This window comes from Colossoma macropomum, unplaced genomic scaffold (genome assembly GCF_904425465.1).
Source record: "Colossoma macropomum unplaced genomic scaffold, Colossoma_macropomum, whole genome shotgun sequence".
NCBI lineage: Eukaryota > Metazoa > Chordata > Actinopteri > Characiformes > Serrasalmidae > Colossoma > Colossoma macropomum.
In genome coordinates this window covers 1,738,481-1,757,046 of record NW_023494894.1, presented here as the reverse complement: position 1 = coordinate 1,757,046, position 18,566 = coordinate 1,738,481, and the positions used below count along the sequence as shown (strand labels likewise).

At 38.6% G+C, this 18,566-nt stretch overlaps 1 protein-coding gene across 1 annotated transcript; it reads right to left on the bottom strand.

Moving 5' to 3' along the window:
• Positions 1-32: 32 nt before the first annotated feature.
• On the bottom strand, positions 33-9,827 carry LOC118800427 (E3 ubiquitin/ISG15 ligase TRIM25-like). Its single transcript, XM_036560636.1, has 8 exons — positions 9,201-9,827; positions 7,575-7,670; positions 6,198-6,431; positions 4,706-4,865; positions 3,838-3,879; positions 3,721-3,759; positions 3,577-3,606; positions 33-1,390 (listed from the first exon to the last, which is right to left on the bottom strand). Exons 1-8 carry the CDS (start codon positions 9,795-9,797, stop codon positions 819-821), a joined length of 1,770 nt encoding a protein of 589 aa, XP_036416529.1. The 5' UTR covers positions 9,798-9,827; the 3' UTR covers positions 33-818.
• Positions 9,828-18,566: the final 8,739 nt, after the last annotated feature.

Genomic DNA, 18,566 nt, shown 5'->3' with positions numbered 1-18,566 from the left:
TTTGTTGATTCCGTGTGATATGAGGAAGCTGGTCACAGCTTCTTCCGTTTTCTCAGAGAATTCAGAGCAACTTATAACGTTATAAATCGATGAGGAGAACATAGCACGAAAAATAAAATAGTTGGCGACATATTGATAAGTGCAACGACGAAGTCAAATGCTGCCCTCTAGTGGTTAATTCAGACCAGCACCACAGTTTAAAATGAAGAAGCAGTTTTTTTAGACCGGAGATCTCCAAACTCATCCACAAAGGACCTAAAAAGAGCACACCTCATATAACTAACTTGTTTGAAGACTGAGATCAATTGATTAAAAAACTAGAACCAGACGTGCTTCTGTTCGATTAGAATGAAAACCTGCAGCCAACCCAGCCTTTTGTGGATGAGATTGGTAACCCCTATGTTAGACTGTACAACTCAAACATGGGCAACTCTCTCCCTTGGCAAACACAGACCCGCAGCCGTTATTCATAATTTATTTATTATTTATTTAATCCTCTGAATGAACAGAATTGTCTAATTTAATCCTACACTTAGTGCTGTGAGCTGATACGAGAGACTTAGCAATGCTGGTAACCATGTCAAATACTGTGAGACTCTAAAAAGTAAACAAGTACTTAATAAAGAGCAATGTATTTTTGTATTCTAGTTGGTGCCATTATGGTATTATGTATATCATTTCTGACATGGCCTATGTATACAATCATTACAATGTCACTTCAGGTTAAAAGGTTAAAAGTGAGTGTACATGTAAAACAATTTTGTATACCTGCAAATAAAATAACCCTCTATATCAATATTGCTGGAAAGAGAAGGCAATCACAGGTTTATTAATTTGATGGACACGTGTCCCGTGTCAGAGGTCAAAGGATAATCTTTCAAGAAATATAAGGGCTCGCCACTCTGCCAACCATTCGCCCACAGTGCAAAGCCAGGGTACAGGGGCTGGGTGAAGTTAGAGCGGACTCTGTGGAGCAAGGTCATTGTGCTGGACACACTGTAAAAGGACAGTGTTCCTGCCCTGTGATCTAAATAGACTCCCACTCTGGTGGCTGACCTGGGGGCCGGGATTGTGACATTTTCATTGTCATGACGAAACACATAAGTCAGGTGGAAACAGTCCAGTCCCCAGGACAGAGCATCTCGTCCAAAACCCATTGCCTGACTCTGTTTCCTTCTCTGGACACCCTCACACAGGCCTATTGTGCAAATTCCACTGTCGCTGTACTCTGCCTCCCAGTAGCAGCGTCCTGTCAGGCCTTCTCTGCACAGAACCTGAGGCCACTTGTTCACTAATGAATTATAAGAGACCCATTTAACAGCTCTGCTGCCTGAATGCACACTGAGGTTTGGGTGGACAGATGAGGACTCCAAAGTAAGATAACAGGAATCTGTAAAATACAAAACCTGGCTTCATAATGGAATACTGAACAAATGACCTATTGAGCGCATGATCCTGTTAAGATCATGGCAAATTGACCCAGCATTGACCCGGCAAATTGACCCAGCATTGACCTGGCGTTACCCAGAAGCTAACGCTGGATCTATTAAGCATTTATGCTAGCCTCAACAGAACAAGTGATGTAGCTCATATTTTCACATTCAACAGAGAAAAATAAGCTTTGATAGCTTTACACATGATTCTGTCTAATTGTAGACACTGGTCTGAGTGTGTGAGCACAGAAAATCTATGAAAATCTAATGTATTAATCACATTATTTTAGCACAACTAGTGTTAAGCGAAGGTAACCAATAAGCAACATTGCTAATGTGTCAATTCCTATACTCAAGAGAAAAAAAAGCTTAGCGTGACTCTGTACATGAGTTTGCTTAAATGTAGATGGTATGACAGTACACTTGCAACGTATTGTTTCATGTCAGCCAAGTTAAGCTAATTAGCAAGCAGTGTAGCTAATTCACCAAATTAGATGCTTTATAGTGAAAAAAATTAATAATTAAAATTGTTAAGTTATTTGACTGTTCCAGTGAAACTAGAAACACTAATTAGTCTTGTCGGTTCCTGTTTGGGTCAGTTGTAGTTTTTGAATGTGCAGCGAAAAAACACAGTTGGATTGACCCAATAAGCCAAATGAACCAGCGTGAATGAGGGAGAACGTCTTAGAACATTGCAAATAGGGGAAAACATTTGAGAACAGTGGTTAATTCTCTTGTATGTTAATGTTTCTGTAATCTGTTGTCAGTTTATTCAGTGCACCTACATTGTATCAACACTCATTGGCCATTTCAGATACAACTATCACATAGGTGTGCTTTGTAGGAATATTATTACTGACTGTAGCCCATCTGTTGTTATCAGCCACCCTAGACCCTATAGCATCTTTTTCCATGCACGATTTGTGTTAGTCATCCGCTAGCCTTTTGTTACCGGTCAGTTTCTGACCACAGTACCATTGTTGGCTGAATATTTTTGGTTGGCGGGCTATTCTGAACCCACCAGTGGTGTTTCAAAACTCCAGCAACGCCACTGTTGGTTTATGGAGGTCCTTTTTTTCAATTGATGGACAGCACAGGGGGCTGACAAATTGTGCCCCAAAAGATACTCAGTGATTGTAAACCTTTAAAGTGCACCTATATCCCAGAGTACACTGATCAGACAAACACAGACATTCTATCTACATTTTACAGTTGTGTGCAAAAGTTTGGGCACACCTGGTTAAATGAAGTTTTATTCATTTTCTAAGTGAAAGGAAGTTGACATATCTTCTACAGGGAACACACTTAATACACAATTTTGATTTATTTTTTTTAACATATTGGGAAAAAATAAAATATAAAATGTGCCCTGTGCAAAAGTTATGGCACATTTTATATTTTATTTTTTCCAATCTGTTAAACTCAACAAATAGACAGAAAAATGCCATATTCAAATGTGTGCCCTGTAGATGTGATAGATTATTTTCACTTAGAAAATAAACAGGTAATTTGACCAGCGTTGTTCAAACTTTTGCATTCAAATGTATCTGTCTGTGGAAAAGTCCAGAAAAAGTACCAGTGAACAGTCTAAATCAGTGCTGCGCAAAGTGTGGCCTGTGCGGCAAAACTTGCTTGTGAGACAAAACTTGCCCCTAGGGACATTTGATTTTTTTTTTTTAAAAATAGTACATAGAACTTAAATTCTTCCTTTTCAATTTGTATTTTTCTAACTATTTTGAAACAAAACATAGTGTGATGCTACAAAATATATTGGTTATTTGTACACTGTTTTGTCTTTTTGGCCCTTAGCCCACCACAAACATTTTTGCACCCCTGGTCTAGATTCAGTCAGTCAAACACAAGTAAGACACACCAATCATATGCTTGTGTTTGTTTGCACTAGTCCATGTTTGTTCGGTTGGTGTACTTTGGCTTTTAATGGTAAGTGTTTCTGATAAAATGGCCAATGAGTGTAGGTAGGCGTACCTAATATCTAGCAACTTAGAGTAGATTTTCAGTGTACATTTGTGAGGGCACACACACAGTGTAAAACTAGTTCATTCTGTGCAGACCAATGTTAATGATTTTGTATAGTTCCTGTGTGTGTCAATACAAATGTGTGCATACAAATATACAGACTTACAGTGTAAAAAGTCTTTCCTTGTCTTTGGTTCTGGAGCAACAAACAGTACAGATGATGTGATAAGGATTTGCAAGACAGATTATATGATATTAGTTTAGAGATCATTTGAGAACTTCTTTAACCATTCAGCATGCGATTACTAACCTGGAATGGGATTCAGTGGTGCTTGTGGTTTAGGGGTTTCTGTTTGAGAGAACAAGCATGAGCAAGAGCATTAAAGTCATTTATTAAAGGAAAAACAAAACAAAACTTGACACTTACTTTGCCTTGGCTTTCTCCTCCGGAAGATCTGGACCTCCTCAACTATTAAAACAAAGACAGAATGTAGTAATACATTGACCATGACCAAGGGTATTAAACACGAATGAAACCTGTTATGAATAAGTAAAACAAGTATCATATTAAATGGTTAATACAGACCAACCCTCCTCTTGCAGATCTATGCTACTTGCTGAATCCTTGTTTTGACAATGTTTAAATAGATACCTCAAAGTATTTACAGAAAGAAACAGTACATTTGAAATGCCAAGTATTTTTTCACACTTTTACTTTAGACTTCAGACTAAAACCCAATTGCTTTAGGTGACTATTTCACTGAAATTTACATGCTAATTTATGACTATTTTCATTCAAGATTTTAAATTCTGATCATTAGCGTTCTTGCAGAGTTGTCCAACACACCTGATCCTGATAATCAAGGTCCTTCTGGATGAGGCTGAATCAGCTTCTTCTCTTCTGATAGAAATTGCAATAGCTGAGCTTAAAGTGTTGCAGAATACTGAGTACCAATCTGATACCAGTACTCTGTTAAGGCACATGCTCATAAGTTCATAAACATAATGTAGAGGCTAAGGTACCCCAGGATCAAACATAGGATCAAACATTCTTTTTAGAATTATGCATTTTTGTTTTATTTTACTGTTATACGAAGTTTATAAAATTGCAGTTTTATGATGGCTGTGACTAAGAAGAATATTCGAAAGTGTCGATCTGTTTAAAAAAGTCAGTTTCAGGATCAGGATATATCGGATCAGCATCATTAATAACAAAGTTGGAAATCAGTTCTGTGGAAAGGCAGTTCTGCAAGAGGATGGTTGTGAAACATTGGTCTAGACCATCAAACTCTGACTTGTTTCGAAGATGTTGCTCATATCTGTAGTGCAGACGTCCTCCAGGCTCTTCTGTAGTTTTGAGACGGAGTGAACGACTCTCTCAAATGTGACTTTAGGATTAGGAGGGGGGCTTGCCAAGGTTTCACTCCAAGATGGACATGTCAAGGACAGGAAATTCTTCGAAGACAGTATAAATATCAGTTGTATGGGCACCCTTGACCAAATTACATATTTTGTTGATTTTTGAAGAAGTAAAAACAACAACTTCTGCAGCAAATTATTAAAAAAAACTTTTTTTTCTGCAAATGCAAAATTCACAGGTATTTTAAATTTGATTGGTTTAAAAAAATAGGAAAATTAAATTGTGTCGTGCAAAAGTTTAGACACCCTACTAACTCAGTGCTAACTCAGTTTACCTACTTTAGCAGATAGCACAGTGCTTTTTGTAGCCAGTCAGGAGCCTTTCTATTTTTGTTTTAGGGACTTTCACCTACTCATCCTTCCAAAACGCTTCTAGTACTGTGATATTCTTAGGCTGTCTTGTGTGAACAGCGTGTTTAAGATATACCACCGGTTTTCCATGAGGTTCAAGTTAGGAGACTGTGAGGGCCATTCCAACAGTTTTAGCTTTTCTTCAAGTAGTTCATGATGGATTTTAGTTTTAGGTCACTGTCCAGTTGTAGAAGGCAGCCTCTTTTCAGCTGCAGTTTCTTGACTGCGTAATATCAATATCATCAATGTCAGTGGAATTCATTCTTCCATCTATCCATGAAAGGATTCCTGTGTCACATAACCCCAAAGCATAACAGATCATGTTTACTAGTCCTTTTTAACAAACGCTGCTCCTTTTTTTCTCTAAACATACTTTGGAGATTTTGGCCAAATTTTGAGTTCATTTTCATTTCATCAGTCCACCTCACTTATTTGCAAAATTATTTTTTTTAATTAATCATATGTAAATAACTGTGTATTAAAATTTTTGAACAGTTATTTTTAAAATAGTTTGTTGCAGAGGTTGTGTTCACTTTTTTCACTTCAAAAAGTATACATATACGTACATATACATATGCCCTAAACCCCTTCATTTACATATAACATCCTTAACTACTTAAACTACAAACACACATACATGGGTCCACACTTCAAGCCCTTACTCTCATAACTATGTAACAATATAGCTCTCATAACTGTATAACTATATAAAATAACATCATAACAACATATATGTGGTCTGTAAAAACTCATGTAGTGTCAAATGCAAGTCTTGGAGGGCTTAATGTGTGGTTAATTAAACTTTTTGGTTTGGTTATTTTGGTTATAAATCTTCAAGAATAACTAAACCAAAGTTAACTTATACTTTACCAATTAGCTGATGAGTTGAATCAGGTTGATTAAATGAGGTGGAATGCCATGCAAGGACTAAACTAAAATGTAAACTAAAGTGGTAATGTTGTCGCTTTACAAAATAAATAGCATTCATACTCAGTTTGAATAATGATAATGTCAAACCTGCAGGAACTCAAAGGGATCACAATTCTGTGAGGTCTCCTCTTGCTCAGTGCTTCTCGTCCTAAGATCCACAATCTCCATCTCAACTTGCTCTAGGACTCCCTCAGCTCCTCTGACCTCATTCTCCTCCTGTGCTCTCAGCTGTTCCATCACGTCTGAACGCATCTTCTCAATGGAAGCCAGCAGGTCAGTAAACATTCGCTCAATCTCATCACGTGCTAGCTGTGCAGAGCACTGTTTGGACAAATACGAAAGCAATTAAACACAGAAGCATTAAAAATATGGCAACATTTTTTTGAAGGCTACCAACAAAGGGACTTCATAATACACGCACAAGCATTGAGTAATGTATTAATAAAGCAACACTAGAATATTTATGAACAGCTCATGCCTGTATTCACAAGACAGCATAAGATGATTACTAAGTAAATGACACTGTACTGACAGAAGGGCCTTAAACTTATTTTATGGATATTTGTTCCACTTATAACAGAGTCTCGCTGACAGAACTTTCTGCAAAGCGTAAACAGACAACATATGTTAAATGCTAATAACATCCTAACATGATAAAAATGTGAGCACAAATAAAACTGTGAATAATCTTTACTGTGGGCGGCACGGTGGCGCAGTGGCGCAGTGGGTAGCGCTGTCGCCTCACAGCAAGAATGGCTTGGGTTTGATTCCCAGCCGTCGACCAGGGTCGTTTCTGTGTGGAGTTTGCCTGTTCTCCCCGTGTCTGTGTGGGTTTCCTCTGGGTACTCCGGTTTCCTCCCACAGTCCAAAAACATGCAGTTAGGCCAATTGGACATGCTAAAATTGCCCCTAGGAGTGAGTGTGTATGTCTGTCTGTCTGCCCTGCGATGGACTGGCGACCTGTCCAGGGTGTATCCTGCCTTCCGCCCAATGACAGCTGGGATAGGCAACCAGATGTTTCACTGGCAACTTTGTGGGTTTTTATTTACAACAACACAAGTAACACACATACATACTTATAACTAACAGACAACAACAATAAACAACGAAATTTAATCTCTTTGTTGGAGGGCGCATGCTACCTTCAGCCTTTGCATAGCCACACCTCCAGAGTCTCAGGTGCCAGCCAGTAGCAAAACGTTATAAAATTAGCTATATGTATTATATTATTTTGAACATCTTCTGCTGAATTGAACAACAGAGTTAGCTGTAATGTAATTTCCTTCATAAAACATCTTATGTCATATTGCGATTACTGACATAAGCTGTTTATAATAACCCAAGCATTACAGTCCCTATGAAATCAAGACATGTGCTTGTCATTTGCCTGCACTTGAAAAAGCAAAGCCAAGTCACAGGACTTACAAAATACTTATAGGTCACACAGATCCAATTGAAGCTTACCTTAATATTTTTAATTGCTTTTCTCAAATCCTGACACACTTTCTCTTCCTGCTGGATCCTCTGGTTTATCACCCTGTTCCAGTTCATGAGCACCTCCTTTAAGACAGAGAAACCATTCTTGCACTGATGATTTCGTTTAAAAGCAAGCAAAAACAAAAACAAACACCCAACATTCCAAACCCCTGTAATAAGAACAGTTACCATTCTGGAACAGCAGGAAATAAAATAAGCCTTAAGAGCCTTGGTGCTCTGAACTAGAGCTTGACAGATATGTGATTTTTAAGACCAATACCCATTTTGATATTTAAAAAATAAACTTGCAACTTTGGGATTTCACACTGTAGCATTACGAACACAAATGAACATCCGTCGTATTCTCCTATATAGAATTTAATAAACAACCAGATTACCTGTGGGAGCATCTAAACATGGCGTTGCCCATAACTTTACCGGAACACCTTTTTGAGACGTGAATAACGGCTCACAGCATATCAATGCGCTCTGCATTTTACAGCACACTACATGTTTGAAAGAGAAGTTAGACAACTTTGTTTAGCTACCAAGCAATGTTGGACAGCTACTTGTTCAGCTCACGTTTATGTACAATTCCCCTCTGGTTTAATAATTTCCAATGACTACAATACATACAGACATGTGAGCCGCGGCTGGATTAACCATTGCTTTTATTTAGGCTCAAGGCTGAAGCTGGCCTCCTATTCGCCAGCTTCTTGTTCGAATTGTCCCGTTTCACCTTAAATGTTGCAGCAGATACATTCTGACACCTGCGGCCTGATTCACACATATTATCTCTGTGTTGTGAGCGATGCAGCAGCGTGAGCGCTCAGCTCGAACGCGCTAGCCTTCCATACATACAGCGTTTGTCGGCGGAGAAGAGCAGCGGGAAGGTTATACAGACAATCCTTTTTTTAGATGGATAAATGGTCACATCAGTCACTCTGCTCAAGAAAAATATAATGTATAAAAGTACACGTTATATTTGTTTAGCTCTGTTTGATTAGCTGCCCTGTATTGTGCCTCATTCAAAAAGCAGGCCAGGCTGAATTATTCCTCATAACTTCATGTGAATGGGTGGGGTACACTGCTGGAGGCGGAGTAAGTGGATATATGTAAACATGTTGGTTTTCGTGACATCACAAAATGCAGTGAATTCACAAAAGGCTGATTTTGCAACTTGGTGTGCTTATATGGGTTATATGGACTGAGAAGTAAGCAGTATGTTTTGAAATTTGAACAGTATTTGCATACTAACTGTTTTATTTCTGAAAAGGCGAGGATAATTAAGTTTTCGTTGATAAGGGCCCTTTAAAATAACACTCAAGTTTAGGATCGTGCCATTGTATTTATGTTCGGACTTTAATTGTGCATTCCTCACACTGTAGAAAGAATAAAGGTAGCTGATCACATGGCTCAAAAGTATAATACCTTTTCCACATAAATGAAACACGTTGCATCAACCCAAATTAAGTAGCCTAACATATATTAAGTACTTACACATAGCAATTATATTGATGTAATATGTTTCATTCATGTTGAGCCATCTACTTATACTGGTTGAAATGCTTTCTGAACTGTTTATTTTCTCATTACTGTACAGCTCCCACGTACCACTTTCTCATCGCGGGCAGTCTCAGCTGGCACTGTGTCGTGACCCTTATGTTCGCCCATAGTGCACAAATAACAAACGCATGTCTGCTCGGTGCGACAGTAAAACTCGTAAAGCCGATCGTGAACGGGGCAGATCCTCTCCTGCAGCCTCCTGCAGGCCGGGACGAGTCTGTGCTTCTTAAAGGCAGGAGACTCATAGTGGGGCTGAACGTGATCGGCGCAGTAAGAGACCAGACAGACCAGGCAGGAACTGACGGCTGCTTGTTTGTCGTCGCTGCACACGTCGCACAAGACTCCGGCGGATCCGGATCCAGAGACAGCTGGGGATCTCCGCTGTGAGGTCTGCGAGGTTTCCCTGAATTTCTCCACCAGCTCAGCGAGCACTGTGTTCCGGTTCAGCTCGGGCCTTACGGCGAATCTGTGCCAGCACTGTGGACAGAAACAGCCTCTGTTGTCTCCACCGTGATCCCAGTGCTCCCTGATGCAGATCATGCAGTAGCTGTGTCCGCAGGGAACGGTCACTGGATTTGTCAGCAGGTCCAGACAGATCGAACAGCAGAGTTGCTGCTCGTCCACAGAAATGTTGGCCTCCGCCATTTCCCCTGTGCTGTGTGTGCACTGCACTCCACTCACTTTCACTTTTGCTTCACTGGAATTGTGAGCCCTGCTGATAACTGCTTGAGTGATATTCCAAACAAGGTCAGCACCTGCTAGCTTGCAAAAAATCTTGGGAAAAACATATTAATTATGAAACAACTTCCTGTTATTGAAAAGTACACACTTAAAAAGATGGTTGTTTAATGGATATTTAATAAAGGCAATGACTCTATATAGAGCAATACGTTCTATATAGAACAATTGCATGCTTAAATGGTTCTTTACATGGGAAGTGATTCTTCAGTCTGATATATTTGGTTCCATATAGAACCTTTTTGTAAATGGTTCTATATAACACTGGAAAGGGTTCTTCAGTTGTTACGATGAGAACCCCTTTTGGTGCTATGTAGAACCATCTTCTAAAAGGTTCTGTATAGGATAATATACAACACATTCTCCATCAATCTGAAGAACCATTTCACCATGTGGGCATGAAATGGTTCTGTGTAGAACTCATGGTTCTAAATAAAATCATTGCCTTTACTAATGAACCATTGAATAGCCTTCTTTTTTAAGTGTGTAGGGATGGGTGACACCAGTAATTTTCTTTTTCGATTCGATACCAAGTAATATCAAGGCTAATGTCCCGATATCAATGCAGATACCAATTCTTTTAAAAGGGAAAATTCTTTGTGATATCTTCAGTGAAAACCCGTAAAAAGTTGTTTTATTACAATTTGATAATGTTTTGGCCTTTTTTTTTGTCTGTTCATGGTGGAGAGATACATGCAGCAAAATGTAATACCTGTAAGCAAAATAATATCCACTACTCACCACTATTTTACCATTTTATCAATATTATGAATAAAAACTCATAAGATGCATGTAGGTTCACTGGTCATTTTTGATAGTAAATAAAATGCCTCAAGAATCAAATTATGCATAAATTGTTTAAATTTGATGGAATTCCTGTTTAAAAAACTTTTAAGCAGTTTGTGTTTGGTCTTTTATTCTTTGTAGATGCTTGTTATATTTGCACACTTTGAGCTGCTATGTGTGAAAGGTGCTACTACTATTACTACTACTACTAATAATAATATAATAACACCATTATTGTTAATATTATTATACAATGGTTTAACTATTTAGAAAGAATGTTTGATGATGATGATGATGATGATGATTATTATTATTGTTTTTGTTGTTGTTTGTAGTAGTAGTAGGAATCTTATGAAGTGATGGCATGTTTGAAATGTAGCCCTTATTTTCTTCATCTAGCCAGTCAAATAACAGCAGATGTGTGATGACGTATTTACTGCATTCTTCTTTTGTGTGTGGTGCACAAACTGTCAGAACCACTCCACTGAGTTTCATTGTGAAATTATATTGAATTCAGATGTAGCTCACAGAGACTGGCTCACACTGAATGAATTGAACCATTCATGTTTCAAGCATGCCTGCAGCTGAGGAAACTGCCTGATAAACGTTTCTATAGCGTATAACGCTATAGTTAGCCTAGTTGAGTGTGTGTGTGTGTTTGGTATGTGTGTTTGTGTGTGAGTGTATATAGAGTGTGTGAGTTTTAACTGAATTTGTGCTTGTTCACCCTATTTATCACATCACTGTGCACAATAGAAAGTCATGTCTTGGCAAGTAAAAGCATCTTAAATGTAAATCATATATCTAACATTTCTCATTGTGAGATTGTTGTAAGGAAATGATAAGACTATACAACCTATTTTTACCTATTTTTACTTGTTAAGTAATGGAATATACACTGGAAGATTATGCATGTTTCAAGAAATAATGCTTGAAGAGAACAAAATGATCTACCAGTGCAGTAAGATCATTTCACCTAATGAGATCACAGGGATGCGCTGGTACCACTTCTCCCTTCTGATACTGATACTGATACCGGTACCAATACAAATCCTAGCTTTATTACTTAACCCGCATTTATTGAAATATTTTATTTTGGTAAAAGCATTATCACAAATAAAACACTACTGTGTAGGTAAAATGTGTAGATTAATCTTACAATGTTCTTTCAACAAATATTATGTATGTATATGTGTGCATATTAACACTCACTAAGCACTTTATTAGGTACACCTACCTTGTATTTATTACTCAAGCTCCATTTACCATGGTCAGGACCCCCACAGGACCAATATATAGCAGGTATTATTTGGGTGCTGGACCATCCTCAGCACTGCAATGACACTGAAATAGTGGTGGCATATTAGTGTGTGTTGCGCTGGTATGAGTGGATCAGACACAGTAGTGCTGCTGGTGTTTTTATACACTGCCTCCACTGTACTAGCAGCGGAAACACATTCTGTGAAGTGACAAATCCTGCTTCTCTATCTGTTAGTCTGATGGACGAGTCTGAGTTTGGCGAATGCCAGGAGAACGTTACTTTTCTGACTGCATTGTGCCAACTGTGAAGTTTGGTAGAAGAGGGATTATGCTATGCTATAAACAATATCAGGGGTTGGCCTAGACTTCTTAGTTCCAGTGAAGGGAAATCTTAATGCTTCACCATACCAAGACATTTTGGACAATTACATGCTTCCAACTTTGTTGGAACAGTTTGGAGGAGGCCCTTTTTTGTTCCAGCATGACTGTGCCCCAGTGCACAAAGCAAGGTCCATAAAGGCATGATTGGGTGAATTTGGTGTGAAAGAACTTGACTGGCCCACACAGAGCCCTGACCTCAACCCCATCAAACACCTTTGAGATGAACTAGAATAGTGATTGTGAGCCAGGCCCTCTTGTCCAACATCAGTGTCTGACCTCACAAATGCTCTTCTGGATGAATCAGCAAAAATTCCCACAGACATATTCACAGGAAGCTGTTATAGCTGCAAAGAGCGGACCAACTTCATATAAATGCCTATGGATTTAGAATGGGATGTCATTAAAGCTCCTGTACGTGTAATGTGTAGGTATTCTAATACTTGTGTCCATATAGAGTATATATTTATTAATATATTCTCTTAACTGAAGTGCTCAAAGGTGAACGTATCTTTTACAGCCACTAGGTGGAGACAAAGTACAGTTAAAAACAGTCAGTAGCTCTAATTCCAGTCAGTGAGGTGATACTCTGTACTGTAATTTAATTATCATGTTTTGTTCTGATTGGCTTCCTGATTGTTTGGGGTTCCAGAGACCTGAGAGGTGTAAGACATTATACAAATAATTAACCTTTTTTCCTTTAAATTTTTTGTCGTGTTAAAACCCAATAGACAGAAACTGATGGTCCCTTTGCAACAAAGTACTTGTGAAAATATGTACATTATTTAAAGTGAGTTATAGACAAAAAAAGAGTAAGACAGACTAAAATTAAGAGGAAGTTTGCAAATATTTGTGTGTTTGCATGCACAGCAGTGGACAGATTTATTTAGTGAGGAGTATTTTAGAGCCCTCCACACCAATCACAGAATAAAGCATGCTGAATACATTACATTTAACCATATTATATAGTCTGAGGTCTCTAAACTAAGGACTAGATCTTTCTATAGAGGACCTCTGATACATACCACCAAGTCAAAATCATGTTATGTGTCAGTCCTCATAAAACAATGTTAAGTATGTTTGATCTTTTACAGGGTGCCTGGGATCTACAGGACCCCAAACATTAAATACAATACAGTTTAAATAAGTTGATTTATATCTGCTGGTAAGAAGTTAAATAGGAATTATTCTACCTAATTTTTTCAAAGTCAGAGTTGAGAACACATTTCTGTCTTCTAACTGACTTGGACTTTAGACTAAAATCCTTTATCTTTGAGGGACTTTATACCTCAATTATGTTTATTTTATTAAATCAAATAATTGAACATTCCATTTTGCCACTACCAATTTTAGCTAATTTTGAGCATAACTCAAAAAAGCTAGCCAGTACACGACTAGCAAACAGAGCTTTAAACAGTTGCACACACATTTTTCATTAAAACATAAAAAAGTTACTTAACTGTAGAAAATATGTATTTCAGTAATAATAATTCTTACTGTTACACACAGATTTTTAGATTTGGGGACATGTTTACTTTAAAACAGTTGTAAGTGCTCACCAAGTGGCCATGAGCGACAGGGATGCAGTCTCACTTCCTGCTCTAAAATGCAGGGATGTGGTTAAAATAAGGCTCCGGCTATGGACTAAAACTCTTTGTGCTTCAGTGGGGACATAAAAATGTGGGGCATCAGTTTTTGAATATATAAATATTTTATTTAAAAATTAAAATCATGGTAAATCTAAACCTTTCAACTTTAATGAAAAGAAATCAAAAAGATCTTTAAATAAAATACAAAAAGTATTATTTTAATAAATTTAAATTTAGAGGTTAGGGTTTGGGACACACACCTCCCAATAGAAAGCACTCTATAAGTGATGAATTTGAATCTATTTTTACAAAATAATAATAATTATTATTTTACTAAATATATCATAACATAATCCTTGAAAGTATCTAAGTCTGAATAATTGATTGTTGTTGTTTTTTTGGAGTTACAGTTTCAACTAATTCAGTAGAATGGTCCATGTAATAACTGCATTGCTTAAAAAATCTGCAATGGCTGGCTTCTGTTGTAGTTTCATCACCCTCATGTAAAACTACCACAAAAAGACATCAGAATGACAATTTATGGCTTCTTTTAAATAATGCATTTTCTGCACAGCCATAAAATACAAAATCATTTTTAATGCAAAATAATATATTTAGGTAAGGGAAAAAATAAACAGAAAAAAAATCTTAACAGATGTGATTTTCACTAACACAGCTGACTGAGAGTAGCTGGCGATTATTCCAGCAAAAATTAATTCTACAAAAAAAAATAGATCAGGATTTGTCCTTTTCATTTCAGTAAGGTTATGATAGGTTCAGCTAATAGATATGAAATTGTGAAAGTAATTAAAAAGAAAAAGGAAATAATGCTCTAATAAAAGTAGAACTATTATATTTTTTCAAAATGACTAACACAAATAATATGTTTACTATCTATTATAATATATTATAAGTAAATAATATTATATACAACTCATGTACAGAGAATTAAGTAAATAGGTTACATTCAGAAGTGAAAATTCAGAGATGATTGTAAATATCAGTACACTGTAGTTGAGTGTACACAGATTTTACATTGGACTAGTAGAGCTTTTCTGTCTCTGAGCTTCATCCTCCTCCCCACAGTTCATGTTAGACTGGACCACCACATGCAACAGGCCTTTACATGAGATACAAACACAGATATGCAGAAACACAAATGTGGTTTATTAACTGTTACTAATATTCTCAGTGTCTTTGTATTCTCCTACAGGTGTTTTTAAGAGACCACCCTTTTATTTACTTTCCAGTCAAAACCATTATGTATTTTTTTTAATTTTTCAATGTCAAGTACAAAAACAGGAAACATTCAAATAACAGGAAGTACAAAGAAGCCTCAACAACTAAATATAATATCATTTTTTCAGCATTTAGCGTGTCCACGGTTTGCCTTTATCACAGCTTCCATTCTTTCCTGGAGTCTTGCTTTCCATTTTTCAAAGAAATGTGCAGGCATATTTTTCTACACTTTCAAAGTTCAGTCTTAGAAGTTGGTTGATTTTCTGCTTCTCATGATTCAAGTAATCCCAATGACAAACGTAGATTGACCAGTCCATAAAACTGTACTGTCCATCTCAGATGTTCAGTTTCAGTGTTGTAATGCAAATTTTCTTCTTTTTTTCCTATTTCCTTTTTTCAGTAATAGCTTCTTGATAGCTACACATCCTTTCAGACACACAGCACTGAGGTCTCACAGCGGAAGGATGGACAGAATCACCTGTGAATTTTTGCAGATCTGAAGCAAGAGTGGGTTTGATTTTCTCCTCTCTCTTAAGGAGAGCTTTAAGTACTGTTTATCTGATTGTGACAAATTTGGTGGTCTACCAGGTCTTCCACATTTGTTAAGAATCCCATTTTTTCTATTTCTTTTAACTTCAGTTTTGGAAACTCTTGTTTTTCCACTCTCTTTGACTTTCCTCTTCTTTATGGAAGTGGATTATCTCCTTTAGTGGCAGTAGGGTGCACAAAAATAAAGAGTGGGCAAATTAAATACAGGTACATAGATTTTTTTGTTGGAGGCTTCTGTGTATTTTTTGTTAAATATTTGTCACTTTCTAAAAACAAAACAAAAAAAGGTATCTCTAAACTGGCAACTTTACAGAAGAAGGCAAAAACGTTCTTTACTTTCAATCTAAGTTAGTGTAAAGAAATATTATTCCAAGCCATTTGGAAGCATTTCTGTTGGTCCATTCATTGTGAAATTTTCACACGACTTAAAGGGCAGCTGCAACTGTTAAAAGGTGTAGAGAAATGAAAATTGACCCTTATTTTTAGGACAGTACTGGTAAGTTTCCAGCCATTTTTCTGAAGCTAAAAATGAACAACTTGCATTTAAGTACCATTTTAACTGGAAACTGAATAAACAAAATGGTGATTCCTGACTACTGTGTTGTACTGTATATCAAAATGTAATAAGTCTGATTTTATGAATTAATATTATCTCCAACAAAGGTTTCATGTTGAAAATATGTGCTAAAGTTGAATTTTTTTTAGAATAATTCAAACTTCATACTTTTTGCTGCGTGTTTCATAATGTGTATTATTTTGGCCACTACATCATCTTGAATATGTTGAGCAGAAGGCCTGCTGGCCTTACGGAGGCTGCTGTAGCCTTGAATAGGCCTCTGCACCTGGGAGCACAGTGATGATACACACACACACACACACCACTACGTCTCCTTCCCCACCATCTCTGACCACAGTACACACATTACCCAGTGGGTATAATTATTTTGCATCGGATGGCTTTCTCTCTCTCCCTCCCTCACTCTCCCTCTTGTTTACTTGGGCTCTGTCTTTTTTCCTCGCGCTCTGTCTGGGTCGTGCTCCAGCGGCCTGCGAGTCAGCCGTAGGGACTCAGTGGGTTTATCTCTCAGAGCTGAATGCCGCTGATGGTGGCGTGGAACAGGTGGAGGATTACTCATGACCAGCGGCCCTGGAAACTGCTCCACACCGGGAGCAAAGAAACCTGCCTCAACCCCCAATGTCTCTCTCTCTCACACTCTCTCACTCTCTATCTTTTACTCTCTCACACTCTCTCTCTCTGGCTTTTTCTCTCTGTCTCTCACTCTTGAGCTCTACCTCTCTGACTCTCTCATCATCTCTCTTCCTTGAGCTCTACCTATCTCTCTGTTTTCCTTTCTCTCTCTCTTTTTCATAACCTCTTCCTTAAGCTCACTCTCTCTCTTTCTTTGTTTAACCTTTCTTTTTCTTGCTTTCTCCACCTTTCTCTTTCTTTGTCTACCTCATTTTCTCACTTTCATTGTCTCTTTTTCTTCCTTTCTCTTTATCTATCTCTCCTTTTCTCTTCGTCTCTCTCTATCTTTTTTGTTTGTCTACTTCTTTTTCTATTTTCTCTCTCTCTCTCTCTCTCTCTCTCTCTCTCTCTCTCTCTCTCTCTCTCTCTCTCTCATCCTTGGCCTATTCCTCTAACTCTATTTCTTTCTCACTATCTCACCTTCTTTCTCTTTTTCTGTCTACCTCATTCTCTCATTCTCTCCATCTTTCTCTTTCAATTTGACGATCTTTATCTCTTGATTTCTCACTGGCCACAGAGGTCTACCTACTGGCTACTTGTCTTTCTTTCACTCATTCTTTGCTCTGTTTCCATTCCCCGCTGTCTCTCTCTGTCCATTCCTCTTTTTCCTCCATCAGCCTGTCGCTCTGTCCTTCGGCAAAGAGCAGGCCACTAATCCCAGCACCACTTTACCCCCATCAGTGTCCGAGAGAGGAGAGACAGAGCGAGAGAGGCAGACAGAGAGAATGAGAGAGGGAGAGAGATTAGAGAAAGAGAAGCAGTCAGTGTGTAGACCTCTGTGGCCAGTGCTGCACCTCGTCACACTGCGCCAGAGTTTGTCTCTGTTTATTCTCCAGGGGGCTCCTGTCTGAAAATCAACATATGCACTCATCATCGTGTGCTTTTCTGGAAGAAGCCCGTCCGCCTGCGCCCGCCGACCTTGTCAAGTGCGTCTCGCGATGCTAAACTGCAAAAGCTCCTTGGGTGAAATCATCCTGTCGCTCACGATTAGCGTTCACGGCGGGCCCCCGGATTCAAGGGCCAGAGCATGCATGTGTGTGTACATTCCCTTCTGTGTGTGTGTGTGTGTGTGTGTGGTCTGTCGTCTTTTCTCTCACGGGTTTTTGGTCCCGCGGCCCATGAGCGCCGGTGTGTAAGTCAAACTGCCGGCAACAGGCGGAGAGACGCACGGACTTGTGGAGACTCATCAGAGTGACAGGCCAGCAGTATGTGTGTGTGTGAGGCCAACAAGACCCCTGGCACATCCCAAACCCAAACCAACCCCCACCCCCCATTCCATCTCCCCATAACCGTCCAAAGGAGTGGTGTGCTCTCCTCTGTGGTTTGTAGGAAGTTTTGTCGTGGGGGCCATGTTTCTTTTTTTCCCCCTTTTCCCGTGCGGGATGACGGGAGGCGCCCGCAGGGGTGTGTGTGTGTGTGTGTGTGTGTGTGTGAGTTGGGAGCGGTGCCGTGCTGGATTAGGAGCTCGCTGGCTGCGTTTGACGGCAGACCTGGACAGACAAGCCCTGCCAGGCACAAACTGCTCAGCCCCATGATGTCAGGAGGACACACAAAAAAAAAAAAAATTAGCCAGCGCTGGAGCACGGAGACAGATGACACCCAGCAGGAAGCTCCAGCCAAATCTGT

Excerpts from the sequence above, each read along its gene's own strand:
- LOC118800427 (XM_036560636.1), bottom strand. The coding sequence starts at position 9,797 with ATGGCGGAGGCCAACATTTCTGTGGACGAGCAGCAACTCTGCTGTTCG. Across the intron at positions 3,760-3,837 it reads GAGGAGAAAGCCAAGGCAAA|AAACCCCTAAACCACAAGCA; the intron begins GTAAGTGTCAAG and ends TCTCTCAAACAG. Across the intron at positions 3,607-3,720 it reads ACCACTGAATCCCATTCCAG|AACCAAAGACAAGGAAAGAC; the intron begins GTTAGTAATCGC and ends TTGTTGCTCCAG.